This window comes from Pyxicephalus adspersus, chromosome 4 (assembly GCF_032062135.1).
Source record: "Pyxicephalus adspersus chromosome 4, UCB_Pads_2.0, whole genome shotgun sequence".
Lineage (NCBI taxonomy): Eukaryota > Metazoa > Chordata > Amphibia > Anura > Pyxicephalidae > Pyxicephalus > Pyxicephalus adspersus.
In genome coordinates, this window is record NC_092861.1 from 66,318,734 (window position 1) to 66,334,667 (window position 15,934).

The 15,934-nt window shown below is 35.6% G+C and overlaps 1 protein-coding gene across 5 annotated transcripts in view; it reads left to right on the forward strand.

Moving 5' to 3' along the window:
- Nucleotides 1-15,934, forward strand: part of ADGRB3 (adhesion G protein-coupled receptor B3) — a 510,634-nt gene that overhangs the window by 439,906 nt on the left and 54,794 nt on the right. For all 5 annotated transcript variants that reach the window (XM_072408480.1, XM_072408481.1, XM_072408479.1 and 2 more), the window contains 4 exons: nucleotides 6,748-6,898; nucleotides 9,188-9,257; nucleotides 10,569-10,635; nucleotides 13,799-13,884. In XM_072408480.1, the coding sequence (XP_072264581.1) occupies nucleotides 6,748-6,898; nucleotides 9,188-9,257; nucleotides 10,569-10,635; nucleotides 13,799-13,884 (374 nt within the window). The remainder of the gene's footprint in view (nucleotides 1-6,747; nucleotides 6,899-9,187; nucleotides 9,258-10,568; nucleotides 10,636-13,798; nucleotides 13,885-15,934) is intronic.

Consider the following 15,934-nt stretch of genomic DNA (forward strand, 5'->3'; position numbering starts at 1 on the left):
GAGCAGCTGTGTTTAAAGCTAAATGAATGGCTGTATGTGTTATAATATGTTTGAATTATACACCAGTGGTGCCTTATGCACAGCTGGCTATACAAACATAGAGAAACATGAAAAATGCAATATTTTTTTTAATTTGAAGACTTTGGTCCCTTTTTTCATTTTTATGTAGAAGAATAAGGAACAAGAAACCTGGACATGTATGTAAATGTAGTTATTGAAATTAACCATATTTACATGCTAAAAAGAAACAAATCATACATATATGTTTTAATTGCAGAAATGTATGCAAAATGAATTTTTTTTTTTTTTTTTCATTTTAAATAATTGAATGCAGCTTTCCTCATAGAAGAAGAATATGAGAGATGAAACCTTGACATGTTTGTAAATGTACCTATTGAAATTACCCATATTTTTCTACTTATGAGAAACAAATAATGCATATATATTTACTGGGTAAGTGTAAATCCTCCTACAGAACTGTAAAGTCAAACATTTGAGTATGCCATCTTTTCAACTCCCTTTAGAGAAAGATATCTGCAATAGGCTTCAGAGCAATTCATAAATGTGTATTGTCAGATTTTTTGATTGTAGAGTAGTAGGAGGCCAACATTGTTTTATTATTATTACCCATATTTATATAGCACTGACATTACAGCACATTACAAAGTTTGTTGTCATATCACTAGCTGTCCCTCAAAGGGGCTCACAATCTAATGTCCCCACCACAGTCATATGTCATACCACAGACCAATTTTTATGGGGAAGCCAATAAACCTAACTGCATGTTTTTGGGATGTGGGAGGAAACCGGAATACCCAGAGGAAACCCATGCAAACTTGGGGAGAACCTGCTGGCTGAGATTGGAACCTAGACCCTAGTGCTGTAAAGGCCAGAGTGTTACAGAGGAGGTTACAGTAGTCCAGGCGAGAGATGATAACAGCATCTACAAGGAGTTTGGTGGTCTCTGGGGACAGGTAGGGGCAGATTTTGGAGATGTTGTGCAGGTGAAAGTGACAAAACCTGAAAACGTTTCTAACAAGGGGGGTAAAAGAGAGGGCAGTATCAAAGGTGACAGGACAATGTGCCTGAGGGGTGGGACGAATAACAGTATTGTTAACAGTTAGGAATATGTCAAGGGGAGATTTGGAATTTGGAGGGGGTGTCTGTTTTATCCAGGTTGAGCTGTGGAAATCTGTGACGATATGGCTGACAGGCAGCTTTAACCCTTATCCAGGACTAAGAGAGAGACAAGTCAGGGGTGGACAGATAGATTTGAGTGACATCACCAGATGGTACTGGCAAAGGAGGATATGAGACTACCGAGAGAAAGAATCTTTAATGGAGCGGTCAGACAAGTAGGAACCAAACCAAGAGAGAGCAGTGTCACTGATACCAATGGAATTCATGATTTTGATTAGAAGGGGGTAATCAACAGTGTCAGGAAATATCTAGGAGGATGAGAAAGGAAAATTTGCCTTGTGACTTAGCACTAATGAGGTCATTTGCCATTTTAGTAGGGGCTGTTTTTATGGAATGGCAGCTTAAAAGCCAGACTGGAGTTTGTCAAGGAGAGAGTTAGTGTTCAGATATTCGGCAAGTCTTTTATAGACAAGGCGCTAGACTGTAGCTAGAAAGTAGAAAGGGGTCTAGTGAGGGTTTCTTCAGGATGGGGAGAATAATGCCATGTTAGAAAGCGAAGGGGTATATACCAGTAGAAAGCGAGGGGTTTGTTTAGTGTGGGGTCCAGGGTGGAGGGATGGGCACGAAGTAGATCAGAGGGAACTGGGTTAAGCAGGTCAGGTAGTAGATGGAGATGATGAGAAAGGAGACTTCATCCACAGTAACAGGGCTGAAGATGGTTAGTGATGATTTACAGGTGGAAGGGATGAAGATGGTTGGAGTGGCCCGGTGAGCAGAGACATCATTGTCTGATTTTGACAATTTTATCTCTAAAGTTGGTGCCTATGTCTTGGACAGAGAAGGTAGTTGTAGGGGGAGCAGGTGTTGGGTTTACGAGTAAGTCAATTGTTGAGAAGAGGCTGTGTGGGTTGGAAGCTTATGTCAGTGGAGAAATAATTTTACTTGGCAGCAGTGTTAAAGTGTTGTAGTGTGGCTTGTAGTCCATGAGTCAGTGCTGAGGCCAGATGTGCTCAGCTACATGAGCAGTCTTTTATAGATGTTTGGTGTGATTGTTATAGAAATATCATTTCAATATATAGTCTTCCTTGTATTATTATTTTATTCTACATACTTTTCATTTTGATATTTCATTTGTACATAAATTTTACACTATGCATACCTGAATATTAACAAGAATAATTATTATAGTTTACTTTAAAGCTCAAATGGTAAAAACATGCACATTTACAGTTTTTTCTGAAGATTAATGGATTTAGAAATTGCAGCAGTTTCTGAAAAGCCATTTTAAAGCTACAAGGAACTCAGTGCACAAGATTAATTACCTTTGGATATGTGGTGAGAGATTCTCCTCTGTAAATGACAGACATAGTCTGCTTCTGCCAATGACATTATCCACAGAGGTTTCTGTATGTCTGGCAGTTGCATTATATTACTCAGCATTCAGACTCCTTTTCTAAAATAGTTTAACTTTGATTGATTGTATTGTCCCAAAGTAAGTTTAACAATGCTTAGGAAAAGTGTTCTACTTTTGTCCTTATTAGTTTCCAATCTGGTCACACATATACTGCAAAAAAATGGCTAAATTCACAGTGATGTTCTTTAAAGAAATACAGTGGTGTAGGGATTTCAAAGGCAGGATCTACAAACATCAGAGCCAAAGAGACCAGAAAAAGGGCCCAGTGACAAGGAAAAAGGAAAGCTGGATTATACAAGACAACTGAGCAGCAGTCTGGGGAACAAAAAAAACTGGACACTATACAGTAAACTATAGGCTAACAACACCCAAACAACCCAAACCACATACTGACAACAGGAACTTGAAGAGTTAGTCACGAAGAGGAACTGACTAAGAAACAAACTAAAATATTCTACCGGAGACATAAATTAAACAAGCGGTTCACAGATGTTTTGTACCAGTTAGCAGAGAACATATAAACAGTCCCTAAATACAAAAGGATTAGGAGTTCAGGATGAAAAATAACAATTTAACTCCCTGCAATGTAGTAGGGGAGTCAATTTGCAAGATATCAATGCTTTCAGACACAGACAGTAGAACTCAGGAGAAAGTAGACAATTATGACACATATCTATATATTGTGAACATGAAGCATTTCTATGGTTCATTATTTCTATGCAACACTTTTATTTTTTAATCTTTTTTCACAGAAAATATAGGTGAACCAGGAAACCTGGAATGGATCCGACCCAGGATTGAAAACACAAATAAAAATTAACGAACGTCTTTAAGAAATCTATTCCAGGTTTGCTGGATCACTCAGATCCATTAATGAAAGTGTATCATCTCCAGCTTTAGAGAGCTTTAATAAATCAGACCCATAACTTTTAGTTGGATTTAGGGTTGAATCAGTATCACTAAAACAGATACATGGATGGCCATATAGATATTGATAGATTAGATTAGGTTAGTAAAGTGGTTTTATTGCTTGTGCGAAATGGCTATAGATGCAAGTCACAACTCGGCACGACCTATGCCACATTTAAAAGATTTTTGGACAAATCTTATACAAATCAATAGGGGCGTTTCCACTTCAAAAAAGGAGATTATTATTACACAGTATTTATATAGCGCCATCATTACGCAGCGCTGTACAAAGTCCATAGTCATGTCACTAACTGTCCCTCAAAGGGGCTCACAATCTAATGTCCCTACCTCAGTCATATGTCGTTAATGTAGTCTAAGGTCAATTTTTGGGAGGAAGCCAATCAAAACCTCACTGCATGTTATTGGAATGTGTGAGGAAACCGGAGTACCTGGAGGAATCCCATGCAGACACAGAGAGAACCTGAAAACTCTGTGCAGATATTGTTCTGGCCGGCATATGAACCGTTGGACTTTACACTGCAAAGGCAAGAGTGCTAACCACTGAGCCACCATGCTGCCCGTGCCAGGGTTATCATATTTACCTACTACCATTCTACTGTATGTATGTACGTAAATACAGATATATAAAAAAGAAGAAGAAAAAAAAGGTGGAGGATTTTGACCATGCAAATGTATATTGCTGAAGAGTTTTCTGCGAAAGATTACCAAGACTGTTATTCTTTCTACTGAAGATTTTTCTGTTAAAAAGCTTTTAGGACAAGTGTAACTTTAGGCCAATGAAAATATTGTTTTTAATATGCATTCAATGCTTGCATAAAATTGCACATTTCTGTGAGTTATTATACAATAAATCAACTATGATAACTTTGCCCTCATTTTACAATCCTAGTAATGGTTTGCGCTCTACCATGTTTCCTAATCTCTGCATTGTGACTCATAGAGAAACAAATATAGCCACAAGCATTTCAGAAAATATTCCATCTGTGACATCATTTACCTTTCTAATCAGTGTGGCTGTTAATGATTTCCTGATGGCTGTGAGAAGCTGTAAACGTTAGTCATGCCACCAGATGTCTCAACAAACATTCAGTTTGCTCTCAGTAACTGCCCTTGAAAACAATACACAAAATAGCAATAGGATAAAGCACTGTGCCACTGCCACTGCATAAAACTAACCAGAAATAAAATACTCATTTGGATACATTCAGTCATTGGTTACATTAACTGGATCTTTAAGTATATAGTATTTGCATTACCAAGGAACTGGATATTTTCAATTAGTAATTGGTAGCATTGCTGGTATATAAATATACAATTCAGTTTAGCACATGAATGAGCAGGAATGCACCTTTGTATAAGGAAAAGGCTGGAACTACCAAACCCTGTCACTTCCCATAATGTACTTTTTAGCCACTGTAATCTAAGGTATTTCTTGACACCACCAAATACAACATTTTGTATGCATCTATTTATATATATATATATATATATATATATATATATATATATATATATAAAGTACTACACACAAAAATGAAAGTAATCTCTTGCTGGAAACCAATGTTCCTGTCTTCCAATATTTTAACCTGCCTCTGCTATTTAAAGCATGGTTATACCCAGTGAGAACCATATATTTTTGTGCACATTCATGAGTTTTTGTGGCTGTTACTCCAAGTTCCAATATAATATACACATATGACAAATTGTTGTAAAGCGTTAAAGATAATTATTTTGCCTTTGGTCACTTGAAGATTATTTTTTTCCCTCATACATTACTACTAATTAATGTTCTTCATTTTGCTTCAGTGCTCAGGGTTCTGTTAAGTACCTTCAACAAAGGTCAAAGAAATTGTGCATTTTATGCTGTCCTTATGCTTTTGTTACCACTTTAAAATGTATAGTGTTTAAAGGTAAAACCATGGCAGGTCAAAAATGAAGATGCTGTGTCTGTACTGGAGCAAGCCCTCTCATTAGTTCACAGGCTCACAGGTGCAGTGTTTATTTGACCCTCAGCAGTTATTTTACTTGAGAAAATGTGTCTAAGTATGGATCCTGTATTTTCAAATCTGATTTATTGCATCTATGTGTTTGTTTGATCTTACAATAAGGACTTCTTCAAAATGCCATATAAGTTTGAAATCACAGTAGCAAACGTAAGCGAGAACGGCCTGTGTAAGTTAGGCCATCGAGATCTCATTTTTTGGGACCTGCAAGAGCAATTAGTGGAGCGGAGCTGGCAGCTAGGCTCCCCTGATTGCTCTTGCAGCCCTGTATGTGTTCTTGGATAGAGATTCTCTGTCCAAGAATACAGGAGTCCCGCGGTTGTGCTCATCATCAATAAATGCAGCCATGGGAATCATCCTGTGAGCTGTGAGCATTCATGAATGAAGCCGCAGTACTACTCCTGTAATGATTACCTTTATTTTATGATGGGTCCACGAAATCGGTTCTCCCCATCGGAAATTCGAGGACATTTTTGCGAGAATGTCCAGAAGCATTCTTGGTCATCCCTAATTAACAGCCACCTATATGTGGTCTTGTCCAGGCTGCCAACATTCTTTCAAAAGGGATTCAGATAACGATAACACTGCCAGATCCTTTCTATGGTCTGCAAAGAGTGTATTCCTTGCAATGTGTCCCTGGCTTACCTGTCCTTTCTGGGTGGCCAGGACCATCATGTCAAGTGTTGTATTTGAGCACAGGGAAGATCAGCGAACGTTCATTTCCTGATTCCCAATTGTGAAGGGTAAACCCGAAAGTGCTTATTTCTAAACAAAGATACATATTAAGGGATCTCTATATATAGCAGTCAACAAATGATTATCAGTTTGAGTTTTACAACATTCACTACCATTTTCCAAGAGGATTCACCTAATAGAGAGACTCCTATTACATGCAAGATTCTCTGTTACATTTAAATGAAAACCAATTTGCCAATCATATTTACAATCATATAGAATTTGCCCATCAGCTTCAACATTATACATATGGTGAATCCTCTTTCAACAAACAAAATGTTAAACAAACATTTCTGTATACGGTAAATAAATTATAACTAAATAAATAAATGCATTTATAAATAAATAGAATACTTTCTAAATTGTTTAAGAAAGTGTACAATCTGAGACTGTGAACTGATTAAAGAAGACTTTGGTTATAGTACATATATTTCACACTTATATACAAAAGAGATTGATAAAAGTAACCACAATGTGTTTGTATTGTATTTGATTTAGTAAAAAAATATTTTTTTATTTCCTCAGGGTATCTGCACCATGACCACAGCCTTCCTCCATTTCTTTTTCTTGGCTTCATTTTGCTGGGTTTTGACAGAAGCTTGGCAGTCATACATGGCAGTTACTGGGAAAATTAGAACAAGAGTCATCAGAAAACGCTTCCTGTGCCTTGGCTGGGGTAAGTTTGTATATATAGTTGTTAAATATGTGTTGTTGCCAATGTGTAATATTGAAATTTACTAGGCCATACATTTATTTTATTCTTGGGTTTTTCAGTCATTATAGACCATAATAAATAATATTAAACTATGTTCATCGTTTATCCTTTTATATATTGTATTACAGTAGGTATTTACCCATAATAGATGATTCCTATTGCAAACTAAGCTCACAATCTATTTTCCTAGCTCTGTCCTATAAATAGTACAAATATCATGTTTTGTTATTCTGGAGCACATGGAAAAAAATCTATGCTAACAAAGAGAAAACTCACAAAGTAAATGTAGATCCCTTGTTTGAATTGCTCCCAGATGCATTGCCCAGGCCATCAAGGGAAACTGTTATTTTATAAAACCCTTAATATAGAGAAATATACATTGGCTGTGTTGTAACAAATGATATAAAATCTACCATTTGTTTGTTATGTAGAAAAAATAAGTCAATTCATCTTAAAATTGACCTAAACTGTAGGAGCTCTCACTGGTAACGGGAGAAATTGCCAGGGCTTATTTAAGGTTCCTAACATTTGCCAAACCTGTTCTCTGCTAATCTAGCCAGGTGTACCAGTTATAGTGATTGCATGCCTTTTTCCTTTTCTCCATTTTTTTTAAAAAATGTCATAATACATACAATGTGCCTGATTTATTAAAGCCCTCCACGGCTAAAGAGGATACACTTTTATCCATGAAGCTGTGTGATCAAACAAACCTGGAATGCATTTCTTCAAGGTCATTTGCTTTTTGCCGGCAAATGGTTTGAATCCTGAACCAGATCCATTCCAGGTTTGCTGGATCACCCAGCTTCACTGATGAAAGTGTATCCTCTCCAGCCTTGCGTAGCTTTAATAAATCAAGCCCCATATGTAAATTTGTACTTTATTGTTTTTCAGTTACATTTTTATAGGTAACTGTATTTCATGTAAAAAAACATAACAGAAAAAAACAAAAAAAAAGAAGAAAAAAAAAACAAATTTTGTGTTGCTTTCTTTAAGTAATCTAATCTTTTAGGTTTTGAACTGTGCTTTTTAGTCGTTAGACTTCCTGGATTCTCTATTATCCACCTTTGTGTTTTCTAACAAAATGAAAGACTGCAGGGTCGAACACATAATAGAAAACTGCAATATCATTCTGACCTGCTGATTATATTGATTACATCACACCAAGCTCAAAAGAAATGTACTTGATTTGCTGGATAAAATAGTGCTCAAGGTTAATAAACCCCCATTTTGAAACTCACAGGAGTTGACTACATGTCTTCTGTAGTTGAATGGATATTGTACAATATAAAGAAGAATACAGAGTAATATGTGAACATGTAAACCACCTGTACATTAACACTATTGCTTTTCTGGGTTCAGCATTTTAAAAGAAATATATGACATAATACACACTGTCAAGAAAACACAAGGCATGGGGAAATTACTGTGAGCCTAGTTTACATGTAAGCTTTGTATATAAAAAAAAATAAAAAAGAAAAGTTGTAACCTAGCAACCTCTATGTAATTTATCCACTGCAGAAATCTAACGGCGTTTGAAAAATACACTGCAGCATAAATTATTCATTCCTGGCAAATAGATGGCCACATCTGCATTGCTCATATATCATTTAATACAATGCATTGTTCAGCTAGATCATTATTAAAAATGCACTTGTTACAAATTCATATGCATGTTGGATACCTTACAATTTATTCCACAAATAATTCTGTATTCAGGCATATCCAAAGGTCGAACACATATTTATGACTTCAAGTCTCAGAGCCCATATGGTTGTTTAGCAGGTATTGGTATTGGGCCTGGTCATAGGTATACTCCTATAGGAAGCTATGGGAGCTGGTAATAATATTTTGTATTGCATTTATCATTTAACCCCCTGTATGTTTGTCTAATTCACCTAGAACACCAGGAGAGGCAATCTGAGAAAGTCTTTTCATTTGACTAGAGAAAGGGCCTGCAAGACTGGGAAAGACTGATTATTATGGGTAAACCTGGGTGATCCAGCAAACCTGGAATAGATTTCTTAAAATCATTTGCTGATATTTGGGAAATATTTTTAATTTAATCTATTTCAGGTTTTGTTCGATAAATCAGAATGCAAAAATACCTTTTATCTATATTTCTAAAACTAAAAACTTGTTTTTACTTTAAATATTTTTCATTGCGATATGATCATAAAATTTAAATATATTCCAATGTTTATTAGCTGTGGAAAAAATCTACCTTTTGATGACATTAATATTTCTTTTTAGGCCTGCCTGCATTAGTTGTGGCTATATCAATGGGCTTTACCAAAGCAAAGGGATATGGAACTCCACACTAGTAAGTTAAGCTGCTAATGAAGTTGAACATTGATAGCTATCTTTATCTTTACCCACTTACCTTTAAGCTTATTGTAGGACATAAAAATGTTTATTTTTCCATCAATCGTTTTTACTAACTGGTGTTGACTACAAGAGTAACCAACAGCCTCAGCCATATTGGAGGGTTATTATTATTATTACACAGTATTTATACAGCACCAACATATTACGCAGCACCGTACAAAGTCTATAGCCATGTCCACTAGCTGTCCCTTAGAGGAACTTTCTTTCTTACAGGTCCATGAAAATCCCCAAATTCCCTTTAACTAAAAAAAAAACCCTCCGCTCTCTAACCAGGCCCCCAGCCGCTAGCACACCGCCTCGGGGACACTTAGTGGATAACCACCTCACACACCTAACCCCCACAACAACCATCAACCACCGCCAAGACCCAAAACATTAACACTTTCATGGACCTATGAAAGAACGCCACCCTGCTAATATGACAAAATTGCCCGAAAAATCAGAATCTAAAAAAGGGGAGTGAGAGTGGGAAATACTCAGGTAACTGCTTCCCCTTCACCCCCAGCCCCCTTTACTGATACCTTGACCCTTTTCCCATCCACAATCAACAATTGACCTATCACATCATTATCCCCTTTTCCCGCACTTTTTCATTTTTTCTCTTTCTTTAAATCTTTTAACCCTTTGTTTTCCTGTCTTCCCTTCTCACCCTGTCATGCGGCCCCAATGCTAAATGCAAGCTCCAGGCCTACTTTTCTAACTGCAGGAAAAAAACAAATAGCAACTTTCAAATTTTTACAGAGTTTAATAAAACATTCAGTTGCCCATGTGTGCTTGTACTTAGTGCTGCAATCCTCCTCAAAGTAGTAGACACATTACACTAGTAGACATAGAAAATGATTTATCAGATGCAGCAAACTGTCCAGTCAGTGCAGAATGCTTTTAAGCTCGGTACCTGTGGATCTCCTGGCTGTATTCTTGTGGTTGCCCATGCAAATAGAGCTTCCTGGAGCTTCACAATAAGTAATGATTGCTCCCTTCAGAATACAAAAGAAAGAGGGTATGTACAGTTTTTCAGGTTCTGTGTAGGCTGTGCTGCAAGTTATGTCTTCTATGTCTTTTGCATGTAATGAAGATGGTAAGGGTAAGGATAAGAAAAAGTGGGTTTAAAATTCAACACTTGCACTTGTAATCTGTAAGGCACCTGCTTTATTCACTTTAAATGTTCTCTTTAAACTGTGGAAATGTATACTAAAGAGCACCCTAACCTTTTTAAAAATTCATATAATGTTAACTTCATTTTCAGTTGCTGGCTGTCACTTGAAGGCGGATTGCTGTATGCCTTTGTTGGACCTGCTGCTGCTGTTGTTTTGGTAAACAGATACCTATCTTCTCTTTAATGCAGATTATTATGTCTTTTAAAATAACATTTTAAAAAATTGAACAACAATTTTCTTACATTATTAATATACATTATATATCTTATTAAACCTAAGTTTTACTGGAATTACTAAAAAAGGTAAAAGTAATTTGCTTTAATGTATAGAAAGTGTGTTTGAATACAAATTGTACAAAATTGCATAAATACTACATAAAAAATGCAACTTGTATAATCACATTTCAAAAAGTGTATCTAGGGGTTATCCAAAGGGCTTGTGCCAATAAGTAAATGGAGGTTGTTTTCAAGTACATTCAATCTACATTTGAGATTATTTTTTACACTTCTGAGATCATTCACAGTTCATTGACAGGTGCATTTGACCTGCAGTTGACCTGAATTGTGTTTGACTCTTCCTGCTTTATCAGCGCACACAGATAAAAAAAAGTCCCAATTCATTTGGGAAGTATGTCGCCCTTTATAAAGATTAGCAGGCAAAGGACAAAAATAAATATTGATATATGTGGTTACAGGAACAGAAGTTACACCATTACCTTTACATCTGCAAAGCCCCTCCATCCCTCCATACTTGAACTTGATTAGGTCCAGCGCCATTCCTGGAATCCACCTTTATCCTGGAAGGGAGGAAGCACCAGGCGCCGCCACCTGTATCTTTCTTTTGTCTACTTCACCCAATCTTGCACTGCCCAGACGCGAGTTTGAGTGATGTATCCTGGTGTACTTGTAATAAATAAAGAAAGCCGATCTCAAATGCGCATCTGTGAGATCGGCATTTTTTTTACAGTGTCTGAAAAAGCCCCTTTTGCTCATGCCTAAGATTGGGCATGAGCAGAAGAAGCAGCCAAAAGCCTGGGATATGTGACATAAGGATCCCAGGAGGCTCTGAGCTCCCATTCAGTCTGTACTGCTACAGGGGTAAAAACAGAAGAAGCAGGGATTTCCCAGTTCTTTATAAGAAAAAAATGAGAAGCTAATTCTTCCTTTACATGAAAGGGTACCCTATCAAGATGTCCCAAGCATTTAAAACACATTCAGGCAATTCATATTGCTTTACTTTTAAGCAAGAGGTATTTTTGTACTTGTTTATGCTGACATAAACAGCTTTAATGCAATGCACCTATCTTTATGTCTAGCAACTAAAGTTCTTGGACATGGGCAATGAATTCTAAGAGCTTTGCTTGAATAGTGGCATAATTAAACTAGGGAAGACACTAGAACTATCAGTATTCAAAAGCTATATTTCACTTGATAAATGCCAATATCACCCAAAGGTATCTATTAATATGTTGTGGAGTGTTCTTGCAAATGACAACAAGAAACTTACTATTAACTACTGTCCTTGTAGGAAAATATAAATATATTGTATTAAGAGCATCTCCAATTTGGTAAATGCAGAGAAGTAGCTAATTGAGGTGCATTATACTATATCAGTTACTAAAAGTATTAGTAATAAATAGGTTTGTATTTGCAGTAATACACACAAATACATGTTATGTCTATAAAATAAATTACATTTTCTGATTCCAACAATAAAGAAATATATTGCACAATAAAATAATTTATATAGACCTTTAAAATGCTTACAAAGATCCCGTAATTAAAAAGAACAGGAGCCATTCTGCCCATCTTGTCCCCTTGTTTTGAGAAAGGATAAAAAGATAATTCTCCCATTTTTTAATTTTACAATTGCTTTTCTACAGAAGATGCTGCCCTGGTCCTTCACATAAACTTGATACTTGGTATATGTTCCTAGCAGAATAGTTTAGGCACTGACCTTCAGAACAAGGTGACTCTATCAAAACTCTAAACTGTTCTTCAACTTCAGTCACAAGGATCCATAATTATTATTTTTTTACATTAGTAAGGCTCAACTGTAATATAGGTATTGTTATTGTTAGTATTATTACTATTATTATTATTAATAATAATAATAATAAACAATATTTGTATAGCACCAACATATTATGCAGAGCTGTACATTAAATAGGAGTTGCAAATGATAGAGAGATATAGACAGTGAAACAGGAGGAGGAGAGGACCCTGCCCAGAAGAGCTTACAATCTAGGAGGTACCTGATTTTGACCTTGTATCACCACCTGGAGTGTGCAAGAAATGAACTTATGTGTTTTTCTAATTTCACTGCCCAGTCAATTACTAGGAGGGGTCCAGGACAAGTGTTTAAATAATGATTAAATAATTCTGTCAGGAAAAAAAGTATTGTGGAGAAATATCTGCATTTAGGGTGAATATTGCAGCTAAGCTGGTTCTGAGTATAGAAGCTGCCAGTGAAGACCTCCTACTTTTCAAAAAAACTAAATTTCATAGGGGCTGTACTTTGGATGTATCTCACTGGAGGACATTACTATTACAGAACTTGAAGGTTGTCATTTGAATAATTTGTTCTACTTACTTTACTACTATAAAATATTACATTTTGCTGAATCTTTGACAGTTAGCGGGACATCTCCCTCCTTTGCAGACAAAAAAATGTCAAACCTGCATTTCTATGGCACTGATGGCTCTAATACCAGGTTGTGAGCTGGATGACACAACACATAGTACTTTTTCATGTAGGTACCTTGTATACCTGATCATATGTGTGATATTTCCCACAGGATAATACCAGCCGTAAATGGGTAGAAGCAAGACTATTTTACAGTCTAACCTCAGGGATAATTGTAGTCTTTCTTCAGCATACTCAGAATAGTGCAGCCTTACCTCTGGGATAACGATGTGTCCTATTATACTTTTGTGTTATCTCCCTAGTAATGATGAGTAAATCGGCTCAAACATAAAACAATAATAGATTAGGCCAGTTAGCACCATACATTTACTCAGCACACTATGTCACACCACAAGATTTCCTTGTCAGGATATTATACAGAATACAATATGCCTTATCAGGATATCATCCAATAAGGAATTGGGCTACTTACTTATTAGACCAATTGCATTATAGGCTTGGGTTTAGTACCACTGTCTTTTAAGCAAGGAATGTACATGTTTATTCTAAACTGGTTTAAAAATATATCTCAGAAAAATTCATTTTAATCATTTATATGTGACATAACCTGATCTGCATTGCCATGTTTTATTGATAAAATGGTGCATGTGTAATCATTCTTTTTGTTGTGCAGGTCAACATGGTAATTGGAATTTTAGTCTTTAATAAACTTGTTTCCAGAGATGGTATCCTTGATAAAAAGCTCAAACACAGAGCAGGGTAAGCAGATTTAAAATGTATGTGATCATATTCTTTACTCATAGTTATTCATTCGGTGTATTTCAAATTATTATAGTTCTGAATTAGATGCATGCTTCATAAAGAAGTTGATATTTCATTCATGTCTACAGATTCTTTTTTCATAAAAAACAAAAAAAATAAAAATAAAACAAGAGTGCAGAAACATCACAAAATATAATAAAAACACAAACTACCTAACATTTTTACATGACTTCAATTGTACTAATGTTTTTATTGAAGCAAAACTTTCACTTGTTTACCCTTTTAAAATCAAATGTCTTGCCCGAGAGCAGGCACTATTATTATACTCTACGTTACTAAGAGCGCAACTTCTCTAACTTTAGTAATAAAGCTTTGCACTCTGTAACTAAAATTCTACCACTAACTAGTCCTATGAAAGTGCCACTGTGGCCACAAATGGCAATCCAGCACTCCCATTGCATAGAGGGATTTTGGTTAGAATGAGCAATGTTAGAAGTTAGGCTTTTGGTAAGAGAAAATTGTAAATGATCACCTTTGTTTCTAAATAATTGTAAAAAGTGTGTTTTGAACTAATTTTTTTCATGTATAGATTGCTGTTGACAGTAAAATGTAATTATAAATGTACTTAGGAAGACAGCTGGGCCTATTTGATAAGGGAGTCCAAACTACTACAATGATGTGATGACTTGCTAATTTGATTTATTGCATGCCACTCTTCTTAATTTGCTTTTTTCTGTAAATACCTACAAACCTGGATAGTTTCCCTCCAATTGTTTCTGAGCAAGGAAGACACATTATGGTGACATCATGCCTAGGACAATAGGGCATGTGTATTGTGAAAATGTTTTTGAAAATGTGAAATTTTGTTCTGTTCTAATTAATAGAAGCCAACACTAGTATTGGAATAATGCAATGTAATGTTCAAAACTAAAACCCTAAATATCCAATGCATTAGATTAGTTAAATTGTGAATTCAATTTATAGCTGCTAGTAAACATTTTTTGTGCAATCACAGCCTACATGAAGACTTTTTAATAAAATAAACCCATGGGGAACTAAGGTAAGTGCAGCAATAAACATTCAAGCATTTTTTCAGCCCTTTCATTTACTTTGCCTCACTATTGGTTGCAAAAATAGATGGAGTGTCTAGTTGACCTATAGCGCGTTATGGGTGGTGGTAGGGGGCTGGTTATAAATTATTACCCCATCTTTATTAAAGGGAATTGGAAGGGACACATTTAAGATTTTTTTGGGGAAAAATTATTATAATATTTATTATAATATAATAATTTAGTCATAATTATGGTCATATGAATTTTTGCAATTGTAGTTATTAAAAGCAATGGAACAACAAAAATACATTATTAGTTTACCCTTTACCCCAATAATGTATTTATTAAACATATATTTCTGATCTTTAGCAGCAGAAATCATGGTGTATAAGCCAATTAAGCACAATGCTGTCATTTAAGTTTTTTAGAGGAAGACAGCACAGTGAAGGCTTAGTATAGTACTGTTCTGATGCTCTTTTATAGTATAGTAAAAGCTGCAACAGAGAAATGCAGTATCATTTTGAATATTTATTGCTGCATGACAAACAATAGCAGGAGATCAGATTCACAAATTGTTTGGTAAACTAGTTCACATATATGTAGTTTTGTATAGCTGTATAGATAACAGTTAATTTTAAAAGTTATTTTTGATATAAATTGTTTGAAGAATGGAAATAAGGACATAACAGTGATTTTGCATGCTTCAAGGATCACCTGGTATACTTTTTGTACATATTGCACATGTCAATCGGACACTGGGTTGCAAGGCATTTTTTCTGCACTTTCAATTAATCTAGATTGCAGCATGCAGATCAAAGTTCATGTTTGCATGAAGGACTTTTAATACCTTTTTACTACAGAGTTGCCTGTAAAACAAATTGTTAAGCTTCTTTTCTCTTTTAATTAGGCTCTATAGTGGTTGAGAAGCTATTAATCTTGATTGTTCTACGTATTCATTGAATTTGCAGAATGATGTCAGGTGTTCTTTTATGGGG